The following is a 23,213-nucleotide window of genomic DNA, read 5'->3' as shown; positions in this document are numbered from 1 at the left end:
CATATAAATAATGCATATACAAAATACTAAGATGTACTCTGTACTTTGGCAAAAAGAATTTTACTGGTAGGCTTAGCTGAATGTGAGAATATAAGCAAGTGAATTTAAGACTCCACTCTAATTAGGATGTAAGTCCTCCCTAAGGCTCTGTAAATAACAGTAGGTCTGGTCAGTCACCCAGGTAAGCTGCAGTGCTGTTACTTTCAAAACTAATAACTTCCAAAGGATGGTATTACGGAAGAGTTATCATTGCATTTTAACTTTACTCCCCAAACAGGGCCTCATTAAGTTACCGATCTTCTAACCACTCTCAAAGTGGGAGATAAAGTACTAGCTTTGATTCAGTTTTACATGGCTCAATAAAAATAAAACAAATATAATTATTAGAAACAATATAAAAAAGTCTTTACTTTGGAGATGGTGAAAAAAGAACCAAGTATAAACTTGAGGATCCAAGAAAACAATAGTTGGGGCATGGTTCAAAATTCTCTTTCATGTATGTGTGTGTGTGTGTGTGTGTGTGTGTGTGTGTGTGTGTATATATAGTTATATATAGAAATATAAATATATTCTGAGATAGAGTCTAGCTCTGTTGCCCAGGCTGGAGTGCAGCGGTGTGATCTTGGCTCACTGCAACTTCTGCCTCCTGGGTTCAAGTGATTCTTCTGGTCGGCCTTCTGAGTAACTAGGATTACAGGCATGCGCCATCACACCCACCTAATTTTTGTATTTTTTTTGGAGAGATGGGGTTTCACCATGTTGGCCAGGCTGCTCTTGAACTCCTAACCTCAGGTAATCCACCCGCCTTGGCTTCCCAAAGTGCTGGGATTACAGGCGTGAGCCACTGCACCCAGCCCTCTTTCATATTTCTTTAGGGGGCGAAAGGAAGAGTGGTTTGCATATTATTTAACAAATATCAGGTATATGCCATGTCCACTGATAACAGGAATGAAACGGACAGCTTCTGGTAATAATCACCTAAAATGCATCTGGGGGAGGGCTGAATTGCCTATGACTGATTCATAATACCATTCCTCTCTGCAGACCCCATTACTAACTGCAATCAGAGCAAATGCAAAATATTTTATCAAAAATGAACATCCAGAGACTTGCATATTGTTTGCATATGTAAATGAAAGGGAATTAGTCAAGGCAGTTTTCAGCTGGCACCTAACAACCAATAAAGCCCATCAAAGGTCATGATTCCTTGGAGAAATATTCACCGACTGCTCAGCCAACTTTTGCATGGGGACAGCCAAACTTTAATCAAGGTATAAAATTAAATTCTGACGCAAGTGAATTGCCCTTCTGTTTTGGCAATGTTGCTCAGATAAAATAATGAGCTGAGCAGGCCAAGAGGTGTGCTATGATGTGGGGTACAAATTGCTAAAGGATAAAGTGGAGGCACCATGGAGTATCACAAGTACCTAAGTGAAGTCAGAGAAGAAGCCGTTCTCCTCATACCATGACACCAGTGAATAGTCTGGTAACTACAGATGCTTTTATAGAAACAATTCACATTGTTAACAGTTGCACACACACATGGACATAATGAGAAACAAATTCATCTCACATGTAATGAGTAACACCACTACTTCCTACCTACACTTTTATCTAATATAATAATATAACCTATATTATTGTCTTGTAATTGCCATTAGCATTTTAATCTAGTGGATTATAAACCTACTAGATTATAAAGTTGAATTGTTAGGGTTTTTAATTGTGACCAATTGGTAGTGACTGTCTAAAGAGCTGTACTGAGAAGCGCTTTTAAGAGGGCTTTTGGACTAGATGGGAAAACACAGACACACAGTACCACCAACATGACAATCCTCAGGAAATGAGCATACTTATATGCAAATATTCATGACAAAAACATAAAATAAAATTTTTCATTATAATTTTCGATGTAGGTCCTCTTTGCTCCTTTCTTTCCATTGAAGCCAATAGACAGATTATAAAAAGAAACCCAGGGGACACACAGATGGCCTACCATTCATAAACTACCACACATTGATTCTTTCTATTGCAGCAGGCAATAATTAAAGAGGGTTCTTTTCATTGACTCCCCAAGAGGCCAGTGAGCTGGTCGAAGGCAGTGGTCCCCAACCTTTTGGACACCAGGGACTGGTTTCATGGAAGATAATTCTTCCACAGACCCAGTAGGCAGGCATGGGGTTTGGGATGAAACTTCTACCTCAGGCATTAGAGTCTCATAAGGATCACCCTAGATCCATCACATCCTCAGTCCACAATAGGGTTCGTGCTCTTTTGAGAATCTAATGTCACCGCGGATCTGACAAGAGGCGGAGCTCAGGCAGGAATGCTTGCTCACTGCTCATCTCCTGTTGTGCAGCCCAGTTCCTAACAGGCCACGGACCTGTACCTGTCCATGGCCAGGGGCTTGGGGACACCTGATTTGAGATCTATAGATTGATGCACAAACAACAGCACGTGGCTCTGGAGCAGGGACTGAGACTTGAAGGCTCTCTTCATTCATTCCATAAGTAATGACTGAGCATCTGGTCACGCCTGGCACATTCACTTCCTCAACTAATTTTAATTTGTTAAAATTTTAAAAATCATTGTTCAGAAAAAGCAATCCAACATTTTTTTTTTAATAAAATGAGAAGGAAAGGGCAAGAAAGTACAAATATGTTTTACTGAAGTTGAAAATAAAAATCCCGCCTATGACAGCCACGCAAAGGGAAGCATTTTTCCAAAGCAATAACCTAAAGAATCAAAGATCTTTTTAAGCCACAGGCATTCCCTTACTGTTTCTACCGAATACTAAGTTCTTCACATTACACAACACACTCAGCTAGTATGAATTACACCCAAATTAACAAGCTACAGGAGAAGGGTCTTGCATTACTCATATACTCTTCATTTTTTTCACAGTTGACTTCAGCTGCCCTGTCATTTCCTCAGCTTAACCATGAGTCAAAGGCTAGGCTCATTTCTCAGCAACTTTGGTCCAAAAAAGAAATAAGATCCTTTCCTAGTTTGAAATGTACTACCCATATTTTCTTTCTGACCATAACTCAGCAGCTTCTTTGGATTTTGCTCAAATAACTGACCTGAATTAACTTCTCATTTGTTAAAAAAAAAAAAATTCATTCTGAATTCCTTTAAAAGCTCTAAATTACTTTATCGATCTACAGATTACATTACCAATTTAATCCCTTCAGTGTCATAAAGAATACACCATTTTGGCCAGGCATGGTGGTTCAGGTCTGTAATCCCTGCAGTTTGAGAGGCTGAGGCGGGAGGGTGGCTTGGGCCAAGGACTTCAAGACCAGCCTGGGCAACATAGGAAGACCCTGTCCCTATTTTTTTAAATTAAAACAAAAAACCAAAAAACCCACCATTCTAACCACACAGTTTTCTCTGGGCATATCACTCACAGCCCCTGCTGAAGTGATGAACCTGCAGGCAGCCCTGCTTCCTCACCACGGCTTATCAAATCATGGGTGGACACCTGGCTCAAGCCCAGCCAATCAGATTCTCTCTCTAGATGAATGGTGTTGGGCAGTACAGTTCCATAGTCATGCTGGGCTGGAGGCTAGAATGGCCACTATTTACCATGTGCTAAAGCAGAGAAAGGCAGAATTCAGACAGAGAGGGAATGACCCGACTCAGGTGCAGAAGCAAATGAAAGATTGTACATTGGTTATTACAGAAAGTGACTTTGTCTATCACATAATTCCCAGTTCAGCTCTCTCTTGAGACTGCTATATTTCTAGCCCTTGGCTTCAGTGAGATATCCCTGTATCCTTTACATATATTTCTATTTTTTCTTAAACTAGGTAAATTATGTTCCTAATTATAATGAAATGGTGCCTAAGATAGCTGTATACATAAGGGGTAACTTCCAAACTCCTATCCCATGCTGTATGAAGCAGCAGCTTCAGAAATTAAGAAGTTGCCGGGGCGCAGTGGCTCACACGTATAATCTCAACACTTTTAAAGCAGAGGGATCACCTGAGGTCAAGAGTTTGAGACCAGCCTGGCCAACATGGTGAAATCCCATCTCTACTAAAAATTTAAAAATTAGCTGGGCATGGTGGCAGGCACCTGTAATTCCAGCTACTCAGGAGGCGGAGGCAGGAAAATCGCTTGATCCTGGGAGGCGGAAGGTGCAGTGAGCTGAGATTGTGCCACTGCACTCCAGCCTGGGTGACAGTGAGACTCCATCTCAAAAAAAAAAGAGAAATTAAGAAGTTAAAAAATCAGGTGAGGGAGAAGAAACCAGCTGGGAAGAGAAAAAAAGAACTGGATGAAAGGGTAGGCCTTTTAAAAAATGATTGTTAGATTCATTAAAAAAAAAAAAAATCAGTACCTTTTATATGATAAGCACTCACTGTGCTATGTAATAGAAGATAAAAAAGATGGGCAACTCACAGTTCTTGTGCCCAGTGAGCACAGTCAAATGAATGACTGCAACTTAGGATATGAGGGACATGTTATTTGAGGTATACACAATGTATCATGAGTACATGGCCAGGGGAGTCAGGCTGTCAGAGATAATTTTTTTTTTTTTTCCTTGATGGGGGGTGGCTCTGTCACCCAGGCTGGAGTGCAATGGCACAATCCTGGCTCACTGCAACCTCCACCTCCCAGGTTCAAGCGATTTTCCTACCTCAGCCTCTTGCCCAGCTAAATTTTGTATTTTTAGTAAAGATAGGGTTTTACTACGTTAGACCAGGCTGGTCTTGAACACCTGACCTCAGGTGATCCGCCCTCCTTGGCCTTCCAAAGTGTTGGGATCACAGGCGTGAGCCACCGTTCTTGGCCTCAGAGATAATTGTGGGAGACACTAAACAAATAAACATTAAAAACCATTTGCATCAGTGGCACCAGACAGAATAAACTTCTGCATACTGTCAAAGATAAGAAAGCCAATCATCCCTACACTAGACCATTCAACAATTAGTTCAGGAGATTAGCTGCTGAAGGCCAGAATTCCCTCAGTTTGGCCTTGCATCATAAAGGTACTTAAACCATACTGTCTCAAACAGTAGAGTCGAAGCAAAATAATTCTTTAAGTAGTTCTGATCTCAAAGATTACATCTTATAGTGAAAAATAAAATAAGAATTCATAATATTAACTGCAAGAGATGATATTGTAAAATTATTTTTAATTTCAGGAAACTGAAAGACATGAACAACACATGAAATGCTAAAAGAATAAAATAATCTTATAATTTTTCGAAAAACAAAAATATATAAATCATATGCCAATATAGTGCTTTTGAAGTGTTTGAACTGCTATTTCCTTCTAGGAACATATTCAAATGTAGTAATACCCTGGAAAAACCACACATAAAATATTCTAGACAGCGTAACAAAAAAATCAAGAGTGGGCTGGGCCAGGTGGCTCATGCTTGTAATCTCAGCACTTTGGGAGGCCAAGGTGGGCAGATCACCTGAGATCAGGAGTTTGAGACCAGCCTGGCCAACATGGTGAAACCTCGTCTTTTCTAAAAAATACAAAAACATTAGCCAGGCGCGGTGGCATGGAACTGTAATTCTGGCTACTCGGGAGGCTGAGGCATGAGAATTGCTTGAGCCTGGAAAGTGGAAGTTGCAGTGAGCTAAGATTGCACCACTGCACTCCAGCCTGGGCAACAGTGACACTGTCTTTTTTTAAAAAAAAAATCAAGAGCAAGTAAACATCCAGTAATAAAGATTATAATATTATGCTGCTGTTGAAATATTATTTGATGAGATGTAACTTAGCCATTAAAAAGAAGACAATGTAATAACAGGATGAAATAGTCAAACTGAAAAAAGGATATTAATTTTTGTGTATATTCTTAAGAGTAGCACATATATAAAAGCTTATAAAACTTCAGAAAATATGGAAAAATACCATAAAGGAAAAGTGATACAGTTCATGTTACTTGGTAAGATAAATAAGTAGTTTGTTTTCCCAATTTTTGGAGGTCCGGTTGTCATATTTGTAAAGTTAAAACACCTTAATTTTCTTACATTTTAATTTTCTTAATTTTCTTAATTTTAAACATCTTAATTTTCTTAATTTTAAAACACTTAATTTTCTCTTAAGTGTTAAAAATAAAATGTAAACTTACTTCATCAGAAGCAGATCGAAGACACTGGACAGCAGCCTGTTTTTTCATTTCTTCTAGAGTTAGATCTGAACATTTTTTCTTACTCTTTCCCCATTTCTTATAAGCTCCTTTTTCCCAGCCCAGGAAGATGTCATTCTCCTGAAATAAAATTGCACCAACTTAAACAACCAAGGCTAACTTGGACACTACTGTGCTCCACCTACCCCATATATTCAGTCACAAAAAGGCCCCTTGCATTTCCATACACATTTTAGGATCAGCTTGTCTATATCTGTGATGAAGACAGCTGGGATTCCAATAGGAACTGTATTGATTCTGTGAAACAACTTGGAGTGCACTGCCATCTTAATAGTCTGACCACAAACATGGGATGTTTTCTATTTATTTAGGTCTTCTTTGATTTCTTTCAATGATGCTTTATAGTTTTTGATGCACAAGTCTTGCACTTTTGTCAAATTTTTTCTTAAGCATTACATTCTTTTTGATACTACTGCAAATGGAGTTGTTTTCTTCATTTCATTCCTTGGATTTTCTCTATATTCTACACGAGATCACGTCATTGGTGACTAGAGATGGTCTTACTTCTTCCTTTCCCATCTAGACATCTTTTCTTTTTCTTACCTAATTCCCTGTTAATGCTGATTTATAATAAAAGCCAACGTATTTCATCTTTGAAAATGTCTTCATACAAATGGAAACTGCCAAATGCTGGTATTAATCATGAGTTTAACCGAACATGCTATTCGGTTGGAAGGCATTTATAGAAGTCTGTTGGATTTGTATCTTGATACTTGCCTTCTAGCACATCAGTATACTGCAGATGAATACTAAGGAGTCAGGTACTGAAAGCTCCTCACTAACCTGAGTACACAAACAGATTTTGAGAGAACGGTATTGCCTTTGTACTGTGTATCAAGGTATGAAAAATGCTGCTGGAACAGCAGTTTGAGCCCAGACAACTTATTCACGGTAAATTTGTGGGGATGGAGATTTCACTTCTTGTTTTAACTTTTGACAGAATCAAAAATGTACAAATCAGTTAGACATTATTTATGATTCAACAATGTTGTTAGAGTGACTTTATCACATTATAAATTTTGTATACAAGTTCTGTTTTGCCTTGTAATTTTAGGTTGAATTCATTAAGAAACATCAAACCTCTGAGGTGGGCAGATCACGAGGTCAAGAGATCGAGACCATCCTGGCCAACATGGTGAAACTCTGTCTCTACTAAAAATACAAAAATTAGCTAGACGTGGTGGCACACGCCTGTGGTCCAAGCTACTCGGAAAGCTGAGACAGAAGAATCGCTTGAACCCAGGAGGCAGAGGTTGCAGTGAGCCAAGACTGCACCATTGTACTCCAGCCTGGTGACAGAGCAAGACTCCGTCTCAAAAAAAGAAACATCAAATCTATAGTAAAAGCTACATAAACAATAGTATACTACACACATTTGTTTGCATTCTGTTCATTTTATTTATATTTGGGAGGTCCCTCATGCTATTTTTTTATGACTTAATGTATTGTGTTAATATATCATAACTTAACCAAACTTTAACACCATTAAAGTGTTTATCACATTTTAAAGAAATGAGTATACAAAGAGCCAAGATATTTCTATTTCACTTATTGTCATCCTTTTGGTCTCCTATCCTGTACTATTGAAAGTCTACTTATACACAAACATAAAATATTAGACATGTGTCAAATAGTTACTCAGAAAGTCCCAATCTTAAAGAAAGAACATATTTATCAAGCACCAAAAGCAGATAGAACTAAGGAACTCCCCAGTATGACAGTCTATTATCAGGTACTTTTCTAGACACTACGGTGAGGTCACGTAAGGCTAGAGGTGTGGCTGACTTTCCCGTGCTTCCTTTATCAAAAGGGAGACTGGAAACTGGGGGAAAAAGAAGCACACGCCACTTGGAAATACATCAGGAGTCACTGCAGGCTCTGTGAGCCGCTGAGCACATGCCCCTGCCATCCACGCCTTCTTGTTAACAGTGCCTGAATTGCCAGAACCCACAATGTGTCTGCATGGGATTAATGCCACCCCCATCATCTATTTGGCCACAAAGATTGGCTCAGAGAGAGGAGTGAGACCAATCAGAAATGCAGATTTCATGGTTCTCGCTGGGAATGTAGGGAGGGAACATGACCTCTGAACAGTGTGTGAGAATATGATCCCAGAAGCATGCTCACTGTCAGTCCCTCTACCCTGTAAGAGGCTAGCTTCAAAACCAAGCTGACAAAAAGAGGCCAGCAGAGAAGCAGCCTGAATGACACCGTGAGGCTCCAAATCACACCTAGCAGGGGCCAGCCCAACTTCTGGACCTTTTCCCCCTCAAGCCAAAATAGGCCAAACTTTTGGTTGCTTGTGAATGAGATACAGTCAGAATCTGAGAACAGCATTCAGTAATAAACCCACTGATCTACTGCTCAAAAGAACCCCTATTTGTCCCTAAGAAATGAGCCGCTCCAATCAAACAAGCATAATTTCAGGTTAACTATATTCCTGTTTTTCCTACTAGGTCTTCAGCCCACAGTGGTGACATCCTCACTGACCTCCCTGCCTTCAGTGGCCCAAGCCCGTCTACCCACTGCCATGCCATTAAGTCCTGCTAGCTAAATACATCTATAGGTCTTTTGTCTCTAGAATATAAATACATATAAATGCCCTAGCACAGCACATCAGTCTCTTCAGGGTCTGTTTTCTGCCGGCCTGCCCCACTCTGATCTCTGACTACTTTCTCCTCACCATATTCTTTTCTGACCTTACAACATTAGGCACCTCCTATTTCTGTCTCTGTACACACTATTCCTTTATTCTTCCTTCAAGATGATTCCTAAACTGGCAGTTGTCACTCAGGGCCTATCCCTAGTTCTCTCTGTATTGATGTAGTCACATTGAACATAAAAGCAGAAATGTCAGTTTTAAAACATGGAATATTTATATTCAAAACTTCTCTATTCCATGAAAACATTTTACACATACAAAAAATGTTAACAGTACCTTGAGAAGTGTATGAATTTGTATACCTATCGTCATCACTAACTCTCACTCTGACATTATTTTCATATTGCTTATGTGTAAAATTTTATGTATTTTCTTCTGCCTAATATAAGTGCTAACAAAAAATCTAAACCTGATGGTGATGGAAAAGATTTAATCATAAGAACTAAAATTAACCTCATTAGTCAAGGTCATTCCTGAAGCTTGAGAAGGAAAATCCCTAGCTTTACTTATTTGGTTTTATTTTTGAGACAGAGTCTTGCTCTGTAACTCAGACTAGAATGCAGTGGCGTGATCTTGGGCTAATTCCAGCCTCTGTCCCCTAGCTTCAAGAGATTCTCATGCCTCAGCTTGAGTAGCTGGGATTGCAGGCGTGCGCCACCACACCTGGCTAGTTTCTGTATTTTTAGTAGAGTTTTTGCCATGTTGGCCAAGCTGGTCTCAATCTACTGGCCTCAACTGATCCACCTGCCTTGGCCTCCCAAAGTGCTGGGATTACAGGTGTGAGCCATCTCGTCTGACCTGCTTTATTTATTTTAAATATATCAATTCATAAACTATCAAAAACATGTATTAGCTTCAAGCAACCTTTGTAAAAAGCTGCTTTTGAAAGTACAAGTCAGTTCCACCACAACATCAATCCCCTGAGGTAACTACTATCAACAGATGGCATCTATCTTACCAGATTTCTTTCAAATGTGGAATTTATCCAACATACCAGAGTATATACAATGTAAACGTACAGTTTTAAGAATAATAATATATCTATCAGGTAACAGTCAGACCTAGAATACTCCCAGTAACCTCAGAAGCCTCATCTGTCAAAAACTATCTTTAGTCTGGGCACGGTGGCTCATGCCTATAATCCTGGCAATCCGGGAGGCAGTGGCAGGCAGATCACTTGAGCCCAGGAGTTTGAGACTAGCCTGGCCAACACAGCAAAACCCTGTTTCCACAAAAAATAGTCCCAGCTATTTGGGAGGCTGAGGTGGGAGGACTTCTTGAGCCTGGAAGGTGAAGGCTTCAGTGAGCAGAGATCATACTACTGCACTCCAGTCTGGGTGACAGATTAAGACCCTGTCTCAGGAAAAAAAAAAAAAAAAAAAAGCTATCTTTGTTATCCTCATACTTTCATACATATAAGTTTGGTTACGATCTTTTAGAATGGAGATAATTTTTCTCAGAATATGAAGGGTATTGCTCCATATACTCTCAAATGCAACACTGTAAGTTAGAAATCCCAATTCTTTGGGTAAGGTTTGTTTCTTCTTTGGAAAATCTTAGCTGCTTCTTTGTCCTTGGTGGTCTAAAATTTCAAAACCAAGCACTTGACCAGAGTGGTGGTTCTACCATCAAGAGAATGATGTTTCTTTCCCTTGAAACTGTGTGGGCTCCAGTCAGCTCAACTAACAGAGTATAGTGGAAGTGATCTATGTGACTTTCAAGGCTGGGTGGTAAAAGGCCTTGAGCTTCTACCTGATTTCTTGGGCTGCTTGCTTTGAGGGACCCAGCCAAGCACATAAACCTGGCTACCTTCTGACCCATATGAAGAGGCTGTGGTCAACAATCCCAGCTCAGTCCAGCCTCGCCGCACACCTGCCAAGGTGACAGACATGTCAGTAAAGCTATCTGAGGCTCTCCAGCTCAGCCCATCTGCCAGCTGAGTACCAATGAGTGACTTTGGGTGAATCACCCAATTGAGCCCTGCCCAAATTCCTTACTTACAGAAGCTGTCATATAATAGTGTTTTTTTTTTAAATGCTACTATTTTGGGTAGTTTCTTAGGCAACAACACTCTTACCACAAATAAAAGTATTTCTTTTGTACTAAACAACTCTCTTTTAAACTCGAGAACCACCCCTCCCATTATACTTTTTACAGTGACAAATCCAGGTTCACTCTGTCTCTATGTACCACCAAAAGATTTTTACTTTGGTCTCCTAAAATTGAGTATTTTCTTAATCTCATCATCATGTCACAAAAGATAATAGTAATTGCCACTGGAATTTGCCAGTCTTAAAAAACTCCTTTTCAAGAGACCCAGCTGTGTCAAAGGTGGTAATTATATCCAGAAATATTATAGTGCCCATATTTGCTGAATGCATAATTAGGATATATAGCAGGGCCAAATATTTCAAATTGATACTGTTATGGTAAATGTTGGAAATACTGTTATCAGCAGCTTATCTTGGTCTCTAATAATTGCATTAGTCTACCTGCTAGAAAAGTAGTAGTTAACAGGGAAATAACTATTTGTAGGAAAGGTTTGTATAAATATTATGAATAGCAATAATAATAGCAATAGCTGTCAATGTTTACTGAGCCAATTTTTACTTTGTGTCTGGCATTGCTCTAACTATAATATCAGTACCTAAATGATGCCTGGCATCTATATGGTTAATAAATGAATCTCCTTTAATCCTCAGTCATGATATCAGATGTGCACATAATTTGTATAATTGATAAATGAAGAGACAGCTCTAGTATCAGCTACTTGGAAGGCTGAGACAGGTGGACCCTTGAACCCAAGAGTTCCAGGGGGCAGTGAGCTCTGAGAGACACTGCACTCCAGTCTGGGTGAAAAAATAAAATGAAATAATAAAGAAATGGAGGGTCAGGCACAGAGATGTTAACTTGTTCAAGGCAGTGGTCTAAGCTGGAAAGTAAAGAAGGTGGGGTTAGAACCCAGGTCTTCAGACTGCATGGCCTATGCTCTTAATAATGTGATACTGACTTACAGTAAGAAGGGGGAAAATCTCAACAGGGAAAGAAAGGATAGGAGGCTGGGGGTCTGACAGTCACTTGGGATAAAAGTCAAGGTGCCATTAAAGGAAATTTTGGTCAGTGGTACAAGTTGTTTCATCCTAAAACCCTTCTGATACCTCCTGCTTCACTTTTTTTTTTTTTTTTTTAGACAGAGTCTTACTCTGTCACCCAGGCTGGAGTGCAATGATGCAATCTCGGCTCACTGCAACCTCCGCCTCTCAGGTTCAAGTGATTTTCCTGTCTCAGCCTCCCAAGTAGCTGGGATTACAGGCGCAGCCACCACCCCGGCTGATTTTTTGTATTTTTAGTAGAGACAGGGTTTCACCATGTTCCCCAGGCTGGTCTTGAACTCCTGAGTTCAGGCAATCCACCTGCCTCGGCCTCTCAAAGTGCTAGGATTACAGGCATGAGCCATCGTGCTCGGCCTATATCCTGCTTAATTCTTCACAAATAATCTAGTGATGGATATGCTATTTCATACCCACTACCCAGAATGGTTTTTGTCACTATGGTAGTCAAAGTGAATACTGGTATGTATACATTCTTCCATCAGTAGCATGGACACATTCTTTTTTTTTTTTTTTTTTTCTTTGAGATGGGGTGTCACTCTGTTACCTAGGCTGGAGTACAGTGGCACAATTATGGCTCACTGTAGCCTGCAGCCTTGACCTCCCTGGGTTCAGGTGATCCTTCCACCTCAGGCTCCTGAGTAGCTGGGACTACAGGCACACACTACCATGCCTGGTTAATTTTTGTATTATTTGTAGAGACAGTTTCTCTATGTTGCCCAGGCTGGTTTCAAACTTCTGGGCTCAAGCAATAGCATGGAATAATTTTAGGAAGGTTTCAGGGATAGGGAAGGTTCTAGAAAGACACTCCTGGCTTCCTTCCTGGAGCTCTGAAATGCTGATTTTAAATAAGAGAATAAAAATAGGAAGTGTTGTTTAAATGCAAATAACAATGCTTGTGACATAGAAAGTATTTAATTAATGTCTGTTGAATAAATGTTTGTTGTGATACAGTGTATGCAGGGACACACATAAGGAACATTTTATGGTCAGATTTTTATAGTTCCTATTGTTAAAGATTCTAATAAACAGTAACAGGAAACACCACAAGTGCTAGCTTTCCAAGAAGCAAAATGCTGAACAGGACATGCTACAGTAGTGTATCACAAATAGGCTGAAAGAGGAAATGAGGTTTGTTGAATGCAGAAGTGATGAGTCTCACCTAGCAATCAGGACTGGGATTATTATTATATAACATGTGGGCAAATACAGATTATGTAATAAGCTACATTTCTAGAAGGACAGACTTTGAACTAGAAGACACAATTTGACTAGGGGATTTAAAATAAACAACAGTAACTTCTCTGCAGGGTAGGCCCCAGTATGTAATTATTGGGTCTACAACCACTCCTAGCATGCTTCCCTCCTACACACAAGTCACAGGCCTGAGAAAGAAGCATGTGTCTGTCCATTTGTCTATACATATCTGAGCCTCTTCTATATTCCAGGAACTCTTTTTAAGGGCTGCAAACCCAACAAAAAACATGGGAGAAAAGGTCCCCAACTTTGGCTGGGCACGGTGGCTCACTTCTGTAATCCCAGCACTTTGGGAAGCCAAGGCAGGCGGATCACTTGAGGTCAGGAGTTCGAGATCTGACTGGCCAACAGGGTGAAACTCCATTCTCTACTAAAAATACAAAAATTAGCCAGGCATGGTGGTGGGCGCCTGCAATGCCAGCTACTCGGGAGGCTGAAGCAGGAGAATCACTTGAACCCGGGAGATGGAAGTTGCAGTGAGCTGAGATCATGCCACTACACTCCGGCCTGGGCAACAAAGCAAGACTCCCTCCCTAAAAAAAAAAAAAAAAAAAAAAAAAAAAAGTGTCCAACTTCATGAATTACATATGCCAGTAGGGGAGACACAATGAAATCACAAGTTATCATATAATTTCAGGTAATAACAACTATTATGAAGAAAAATAAAGCAGGTAAGAGGACTGAGAATGGGAGGCTTCTATTTTAAATACAGGGGGTCAGGGGAAGACTGAGGATAAGACAAAATAGATATCAAAACCAAATTATGCCATTAAACAAATAAATACTCTCTTTTAAAAAGTAACTGGTAACAGCACAACTCTCTTGCCCAGATTAACTAGAAAACCCAGCCACAACACAAAACCACACCAAACCCACATCACCTACTCTAGGGCATCAGAGCTGTGCTGAGGTGCCAGGCCTTGAGAAGACAGTGAATGCCAAGGGAAGGATAGGTATGGGCACAGGGCACTGACATCTAGAGCTGATTCCTTCCTGGGGAAATGTGCTGACCTAGGTCCAGGGCAAGAGGCTAAGAAAAAGGCGGCCCTTTAAAGAGGCAAAGAAAGCAGCAGAGCTTGGAGTGAACTCTCAGGGCCAGAGGGAGAACACTTGGGATACAGAGGCCAGGAACCAAGGAAGAGGAAGGGGTCGGAAGCAGAGGCCACTCTGTGGGACTCCCCTCTGAACATCTGAAGAACTCTGAAGCTGTGTGGTACATGAGGCGGGGCTTCTGGGTTGCCAGTAATCTACTTCTGTGTGTTAGTTACAGGAATATGACCTTTGTGGAAATTCATCAAGCTGTACATTTTTTCTGTATGCATTTTATGCCTCAAGAAAAAGTTTAGGGAAAAAACCTCTTATTATTATACAGAATCCATTGTTGCAGAACCTGTATCTGGAACAGTTAATAAAGTTCTGCGAGTCCTAAGATCTAAAAAAGAAATCTAACAGTCCAACAACACTTAAAGCTATCACACAGATTGAGGGACTATCAGGAAAGGATAATTCTGGAGGAGGTGTGCAAAGATAAAACTCCTAGAGAAAGAGAACAAAATCATTAGAATGGCTAACACTAGCAAATAGTTTATTTATTTGAAGACCTTATCTTAGAATGTAGTACAATCAGAAAATACATCCTAAAACTTACAAACTGGTAATAGATTAGAAAAAGAAAGCACTACTAACCTGGGCAGCAAAGCAAGACCTCATCTCTACAAAAAAAAATAAATAAACTAGCTGGGCATGGGGTGCACACCTGTATTCCCAGCTACTCAGGAGGCTTGAGCCCTGGAATCTGAGGCTGTGGTGAGCTATGATTATGCCACTGCACTCCAGCCTGGGCAACAAACTGAGACCCTGTCTTTTAAAAAGAGAGAGGGAGAGACAGAGAGAGAGAGAGAAACAAAGCACTACTTTGTACAAAGTATTTAGACAGGACTTTTTTGGGTGGTTCAGCACCCTACTCATTCCATATTTCCTTTGGAGAATCATCCTCTCCAATTCTTAGTCCTTGCCATTCCAGGTGCTTGTACTCCAGCCACCCAAGTATTGTCACTGCAGTCGTCAGGTCAGGAAGAGATTCATAACAAAGCTGACCTATTAGGATGAGAAGCCCGCTCTTTCTGCTGGACACACACACACACACACACACACACACACATACACACACACACACGGGTGTGAGTCTGAGCTTACAGTGAGCAGAGTAGGGATGAAGCTTAAGAATAAAGAAAACAGGCTGGGCATGGTGGCTCATGCCCTGTAATTCCAAAATTTTGGGAGGCCAAGGCAGGTGGATCACATGAGGCCAGGAGTTCAAGCTCAGCCTGGCCAACATGGTAATCCCGTCTCTACTAAAAATACAAAAATTAGCCGGGTGCGGTAATGCATGCCTATAACCCAGTTACTCAGAAGCCTGAGACTGATTCTCTAAAAAGAGAATCACTTGAACCTAGGAGGCAGAGGCTGCAGTGATGCAGTGAGCCAAGATTGCCCCAGTGCACTCCAGCCTGGGCAACAGAGTGAGCGCTCCATCTTAGAAGACAATAGAGAAGGCAAGCTTAAAGACACGGCACTGATTTTACTGCAGGCCCTGGATCAAGTTGCCACTGGGGTCAGCCCTAATTCCCAGATATTTCAAGTTTTGTAAACCAGTTAATGCTCCAAAATGTACTGGCTGTGTGACCTTGAGCAAGCTATTTAACCACTGTCAGTAAGTATCTCCACCTATGAAATATGAATAATAACAGGATGGTGTAAGGAGGATTGAGTTACTGTGAATGGGAAGCGAGTGCTTGCAGCAGTGGCTGTCACACAGCACATTATATACATGTGTTTGCTTTTACTATTACTTCTGTTTAAGCCACATTGAGCCGCGTTTTCTGTTACCATCAAAGACTCCTACTAAGAATAATATACGTTGGTAGGCGAAGACAGGCAGATCACCTGAGGTCGGGAGTTTGAGACCAGCCTGACCAACACGGAGATACCCCATCTCTACTAAAAATACAAAAAATTAGCTGGGCGTGGTGGCGCATGCCTGTAATCCCAGCTACTTGGGAGGCTGAGGCAGGAGAATCACTTGAACCCAGGAAGCAGAAGCTGCAGTGAGCCAAGATCACGCCACTGCACTCCAGCCTGGGCAACAAGAGGGAAACACTGTCTCAAAAAAAAAAGAAGAAGAATAAAGAATGTATTTAAGTCGAGAACATCAATGTATAACAATACAAGAAAGTTTTAATAAACTCTCAATTGGTAGTTTAGCTACAAAGGAAAAGAAAGAATGCTTTCTAAATACTAAAGGCAGCCTCATCTGCTAGTCTATCCCTTCCTACCTATGACAGGTCATGGGGAGATCTGCTGTTGACTATCAGTCTAGCACAAACTCTAAGCAGGAAAAGTTAACTCCCACTTTAAGTTATAATGTTACTGAAGTTCTTTTAGTCATTCCTGAGCAAGACTGTAAAATGTTCTAAACTAATGTGACAAATGTGTTGTAAGACGTACAGAAACTAGGCTTAGCGCTCCAGGTCACCAGTCAACACACCTTGCCATGCCGTTCACTTTCAGACTGTAGGAGCTTAATTTTTACTTTCGAGGTTCGGCTTGCAGACTGAATAAGGCGATCCTTACAAATGAAGTGGCTGGGGCTGCATCTTACCTGCTGTAATGTTCCTCGTGTGACGAGGCTACTGATTTTTAAAAGCCCGTAGTAGAATGGCAACTACTAAATGTGGAGGGAATAACTGAGGTAGAAAAATCACCATTTTTCAACTACCCAGCTAATAACGGATTCAGGCAAGGAACATGAATGGACGGTAAAAGTGCCAAAGTCTCCCTGCACAGATCGCTTATTCATCACAAGGAGAAACCTGGCGGACACCATCTGAACCAAGTCTGCGTCTCCAAGAATAAGAGAATGCTACTACCATAAACGCACAAGCCAACTCTAAACACAAGGAAATATCTGAAAAAAAACAAATTAAGGGATGTTTTGCAAAACTGGCCTGGACTCTCCAAAAGTGTCGACGTCATGAGACGCAAAGGCATAACAAGGAATGACTCGAGATAAAAGGAGATTAAGGAGAAATGTGACCAGTAAAGTCAATGGATAATCTCAAATTAGATGAGGGGAAAAAACTGCAGTGAGAAACAACATTGGGATAAGTGACAAAAACTGAATACTGACTGTATATCTGACAGTAAAACTTCATCAATGCTCATTTTCCTGAATTTGTGACTGTAATATGACTAAGGGAAAGTCTTTGATCTTAACAAGTACTAATTTACTCAGAGAAGTCAGCATGAAGAGAAGACAGAAATAAAGCAAAAGTGGAAGACGAAGAGAAATGGGTTAAGGGTACAAACATACAGTTCAACAGAAGAAGTTAGCTCTAATATTCAACAGTGTGGTAGGGACTCCATAGCTAACAAGATTTACTGTACATTTCAAAATAGCTAGAAAACAATTCGAATATTTCCAACACAAAGAAAAGATAAATGTTTAAGGAGATAGATAACTCAAATACCCTGATTTGGTCATAACATCTTATAAACATGTATCAAAATATCACAATTCCCCACAAATACGTACAACTATTGTATATGAATAAAAAGTGTGAAAATGCGAACCAGGGACTGATGAGAACATAAGTTCTCTGTACTACCCAAGCTGCTCTTCTGAGGTCAGAAATTACTTCATTTAAAAAAGTTAAATTTATTTACTTTTTAAGAGACAGGGTCTCGTTCTGTTGCCCAGGCTGGAGTGCAGCAAATGATCACTGCTCACTGCAACCACCACCTGCCAAGGTGATCCTCCCACCTCAGCCTCCCAGGTTGCCAGGACTACAGGTAAACCCCACAACGTCCAGCTAATTTTTTCTGAGATGGGGTCTCACCTTGTTGCCCAGGCTGGTTAAATTTTAAGAAAGATTAATATATGATCTCTGCCCATAAGGATGTTACGATCTGAGAAACAGAAAACATTCCCGTAAATATAATGAAAAGCTTCACAGCAAAATATTACCACGTTTGGTAGAAGACACTGCTTTCATTAGGGATTATCAAAGTTTCAGAGACAGAGGTGATCTGGGCTTTGAAAGATGGGGAAGAAATGCACTTTATATCATATAAAACTGATACAGAGTAATTTCCTGATTATCTGAGAATATACTTCCCAGAGTAATCATGACAAAAGGAAGGAAGGAAGGAAGGAAGGAAGGAAGGAAGGAAGGAAGGGAGGGAGGGAGGGAGGGAGGGAGGGAGGGAGGGAGGGAGGGAGGGAGGGAGGGAGGGAGGGAGGAAGGGAGGGAGGGAAAGAGAGATAGGGAGGGAGGGCGGGAGGGAGGGAAAGAAAAATATTTGTGGAAATAAAACTAAAACTATTGGTACAGTGATGCTATCTCCATATTAGAAGGCAGTTGTTCTCTGGAACTACACTGTCACCAGCCTACCACCCTAACTGTTTATAACCCTGCCCAAATTAGAGGTTTATAGTTGATTCATCTTCAAACAAGACTAGGATCTGATCAGCTTTACTTCCTACCTTAACATCTTGTATAGCTGAGACCAAACTGATGCATAAAATCTGTTTCAGACTCAAGAGCACTGTGTGTGTGTTTTAGCCAAAACCAGGAAAAATGGTGGGTCTTAAAACTGGCCGTTCAGGGCTTGACTTAACTCAAGGACTAAGGGGTGAGCAAAGAAGTGAGGAAATGAACACCCAGCAGTAGAGTGGCTTGGCCTCCACCTGGGGGGCTGCGTTACCACAAGCATGAACCAGAGATCAGGAAAGGTAGCATACATCTTCACCCAGGTGTGTCAGCCTTGCTGTTAGCTGGAGCTCTCAATGACAGAAGCTAAGGCCCCTTCCGTTCTCCTTACTCTTGCTGGAAGAGAACCATCCTTGGCTCTGGATCCTCTCTGGCTGGGAGACAGTAAGCACATCCTCCCCTTGAGTCAGACCTCCGGCTTTTGCCACATTTAATGAGAGGCTATACCTTCAGGGAAAAGTAATGTAGGGGATAAAGGATCCTCAAGTCATGTCTTATTAAAATAGGTATCATTTTTAATTTGATCATCTTCATCAGCATGGGACTTGGCACACGCTGCTGTTACTTTGGACCAAGTAGAAAAGTATTTTAGGGCCTTTTATTTTCCTATGGATTCTCCTTGTAACTCCAGACATGTTATCCTTTCCCTAACTTTTATCTGTCCTGTGTCCTGAGGAATGAATCAGCACTCTGGAGGGAGGATCAAACACAGCTGCAGATACTGATAGTTCATCTTACCTCTGACCACAACCCCCTAGAGCTAGTAAAGAAACAAGTCTGATTGGACATGTGACTGACTGTAATCTTATTAACATCTGGCCTGTTTTATCCTATATGTCCTATAACACCTAGCACATACTTTGTGCTAGTAAATTTATTTGCGTTGATTAAATATTCTAGGCTGATACTGACACACAACTCTAAGAAATGGGAGGTTAAGCCAGGCGCTGTGGTTCATGCCTGTAATCCCAGCTCTTAGGGACGCAGAGGCGGGAGGATACCTTGATACCTCGAGACCTGTCTGAGCAATAGAGCGAGATCCTGTTCTCAAAAAAATAAAGAAAGAGAGAAAGAAATGGGAAGTTAGAGTCCTAATAAAAAACTATCCATTCCAACCTAGTCAACAGAGACAGACATGTATAGATATTTTTTAATTAGCTGGGTGCCAGGAGACAGAGGCAGGAAGACTACTTGAGCCCAGGAGATCAAGACTGCAGTGAATTATAATCATGCCACTGTACTCTAGCCTGGGAAACAAAGCAAGACCCTGTCTCTCTCTCCCTCTCTCTCTCTCTTTCTCTCTCTCTCTCTCTCTCTCTCTCACACACACACACACACACACACACACACACACACACACACACAGAAGTTCCCTATGAATATATGTTTACAATGAAGTATGTAATTTTTGAATGATAAGAAATATTTTCCTCATTTCTGGAAGTGAAAGCTCTTCCATGTTTGTAAATTTAACATCTTACTTGCCTTTAAAGGAGTATATTTGACATTTACCAGAAAGATGATGGCAAATAACAGAGCTTTGGTAAGGAAATTATACATTCGCTGATCATTAGGGTATAAGTCAATCCCTTCAAAACCTTACCTGACCTAATGCCAGCCAAGGAGGGCAGCAAGCAACCTGAAAGCAAGAAGAATGCAGCTGTGTCCATCTAGACATGAGAAACCCCTCTCATCAAACATGCTCTGTATAATTGAGGTATAAAAAACATTAAGCTGGCTAAAAAGAGTAGCTCCCATCTGTAATGCCAGCACTTTGGGAGGCTGCGGTGGGAGGACTGCTTGAGCCCAGGAGTTCAAGGCGTCAGTGAGCTATGATCACATCACTGCGCTCCAGCCTGGGTGACAGAGTGACCCTGTCTCAAAACAAACAAACGAACAAAAACCCATCTTGGTGAAATCCTCTGTATGTATTATTTCTAGGACTTTGAGGGTTTTTTGGTATGGTTTGGAGGGGCAAAACCAATTTCTTCTGTCAATGAAACTGTTCCTGCTTTCAATGTGAGCAACAATGGTTTAAAACAGCAATAAAAACCGCCCACAAAACACCTCCTTCTGTTTACGGTTTATGTGAAATGTGTACACAGAAGTTACCCAGAGCCCATTTATTCACTACTGATGACTGTGCTTCCCTCAGACACGCCTCACTTTCAGTAGCTCCTCTTAAGAATGAGACTGAGGTGAAGATTTTTTTTCAAAAATCTACATTTGGTTAGTTTCTCTCTCTCATGTATGCGTGTGTGTGTGTGCATGTGAGAGAGAGACAGGGTCTTGCTCTGTTCCCAAGGCTAGAGGGCAGTGGCGCAATCACGGCTCACTGAAGCCTTGACTTCCTGGGCTCAAGTGATGCTCCCACCTCAGCCTCCTGAGCAGCTAGGGACTGCAGGCACATGCCACACCTGGCTAATTTTTTGTAAAGATTGGGTTCTATGTTGCCAAGGCTAGTCTCAAACTCCTGGCTTAAAGAGATCCTCCTGCCTCAGCCTCCCAAAGTGTTGGGAGTACAGGTGTGAACCACCACACCCAGGCAAATTTCTCACTATAAACTCAGCAGCAAAGTCAAATAAAATGTGTAATGACTGACTTACAAAGTGACACACAGTGACTTATGGCAAAATTGTATGTTTTACTGAACTTTAAGTCTATTGATTTGTCATCATTCTCACAGATAAAATACTAAATTTGCAATGGTAAGTATAATAGATACAATGTTTAAATATCTACTGATAATGTGTGAGTTTTCTAAATGGTAGGAATCAACATTATAGAGCACTGCTACTCAAAAGTAGCAGGTCATCAAACTATGACCATCCCATGACAAGATCTGGAGTCTAGGCCAAAATGTCATCAACACTGAGAAAGTGTACCTATGAAAAAAATAACTGCACTAAACAGGGTGCTTAGTGACGCAGGCTGATTTACATTCCAAGGCAATCTTACTATCTTGTCACTGACAGGTGAAAAGTTTGCACACAACACATGAATAGCCCAGTTATAAAGTATGAAAGAGCTCATTTAAGAGGAATGTATACAGATATCATCGGTTTTCACAAAACACTGAAAATCTGTAAATACCTGTTCCTGCAGATCGTAGTCATAGCTGTCATGCAGCAGAAGACTGAGGACATACCGAGTGTAAATCATGGCATCAATGCCACATTTCTCGAGCTCTTGTCCCAGCCAGGTCTGCACTGGACCCAAAGCATGAAGCAGAGACATTTCAGAAACAGACACAGGGCCTGGATAAGAACTTGAGGAGCTTTCAGATGACAAACCATCCACAACAACTGTACAGATAGGGTACATGAAGTTAGGTTGCCGACATCCTTAAAATGTGAAGCATTTTCTGCAGTTGATATTCTGTTGGTATCTGGAGGGGATTTTCACTCCAGTAAAAAGGAGAGATGCTTGACATGTAGGAGAAGCATTTATTTTTGCTGGTAGTCAGCCACCTAAAACAGACTTTTCCTCTTCAGGCATGACCAATCAATCAACATCCTGATAGCAACAGACATGTAGATGGATTTTCGACTTTAATTTCACATTGAGGCCAAATGGAAGTCTCCGGCAGAACCTACAAAAATGAGAGAGGAGAAAAAAGTATGCATTATATATAGATAACAATAAATTATTGACCTTTTGAGGGAAAAAAATCAAATGAACTCTCCTTCTTTATTAAAGTATTTTTGGTATCTTGGAACACTGATTTTTTTCCCCCTATAATCTTTGACATTTTATACTTCTAAAATGAAGCCAGGCACTGTGGTACCTCCCTGTATACCAGGCAACTCAGAAGGTTGAAACAGGAAGAATGCTTGAACACAGGAGTTCCAGGCTGTCCTGCACCATGATTATGCCTGTGAATACCCCTGCACTCCAGTGTGGGCAATTTATCGAGACCTTGTCTCTATAAATTAATTTTTTAAAAACTTAAAACAACATTGTGAACTTTTAAAAGCTTAGTATCATTTAAAATAAATGAAAATTCAGAAGTTGATCCTCTGCTTCTGCTCAATTTCACCCATTTTTTTGTTATCTCGAGATTGGACTAGTAAAATTTTGTTTCTGTAATGCTGAAAGAACTTATCAACTAGCAAATTACTAGCTCATATCTAAGTATAATAGAAATAAGTAGATAAAGAATAATTTCTTTGAAACATTGGGGTAAAAAATAGTTCTTTAAGTTTTAAACAGGTAATCAATTACTTTGTAAGGCTCCAAACTTTAGGACTGGTCATCTCTGATTTCATACAAATTAAGGTGGAGCACCAATTTGTTTTACAACCAGGCTATACTGTTACATCTGTGGAAACTTTTCTTCTTATATATGTACGCTGAATTTCTTAGTTTTTACCATAGATGACACACTTTCAGTTTAACAGCTTTCCTCCTTAAATTAACATACCTTCAATATGTGAAAGTAATCTAACAATGGCTT

At 40.6% G+C, this 23,213-nt stretch overlaps 1 protein-coding gene across 13 annotated transcripts in view; it reads right to left on the bottom strand.

The window, feature by feature from the left end:
• KIAA0232 (KIAA0232 ortholog) overlaps nucleotides 1-23,213 on the bottom strand; it is a 90,904-nt gene that overhangs the window by 33,196 nt on the left and 34,495 nt on the right. For 9 of the 13 annotated variants that reach the window (XM_035294128.3, XM_078367564.1, XM_078367562.1 and 6 more), the window contains 2 exons: nucleotides 21,851-22,349; nucleotides 6,099-6,236 (listed from right to left, as the gene is read on the bottom strand). In XM_035294128.3, coding sequence (XP_035150019.1) covers nucleotides 6,099-6,236; nucleotides 21,851-22,081 — 369 coding nt within the window. In that variant the 5' untranslated portion in view covers nucleotides 22,082-22,349. The remainder of the gene's footprint in view (nucleotides 1-6,098; nucleotides 6,237-21,850; nucleotides 22,350-23,213) is intronic. The other 4 variants (XM_017970690.4, XM_078367567.1, XM_078367563.1 and 1 more) reach the window with 1 other exon arrangement.

The sequence above is a fragment of the Callithrix jacchus genome, chromosome 3 (genome assembly GCF_049354715.1).
Source record: "Callithrix jacchus isolate 240 chromosome 3, calJac240_pri, whole genome shotgun sequence".
NCBI lineage: Eukaryota > Metazoa > Chordata > Mammalia > Primates > Cebidae > Callithrix > Callithrix jacchus.
Note: the sequence above shows the minus strand (reverse complement) of the source record. Positions and strands in the feature narration are given on the sequence as shown.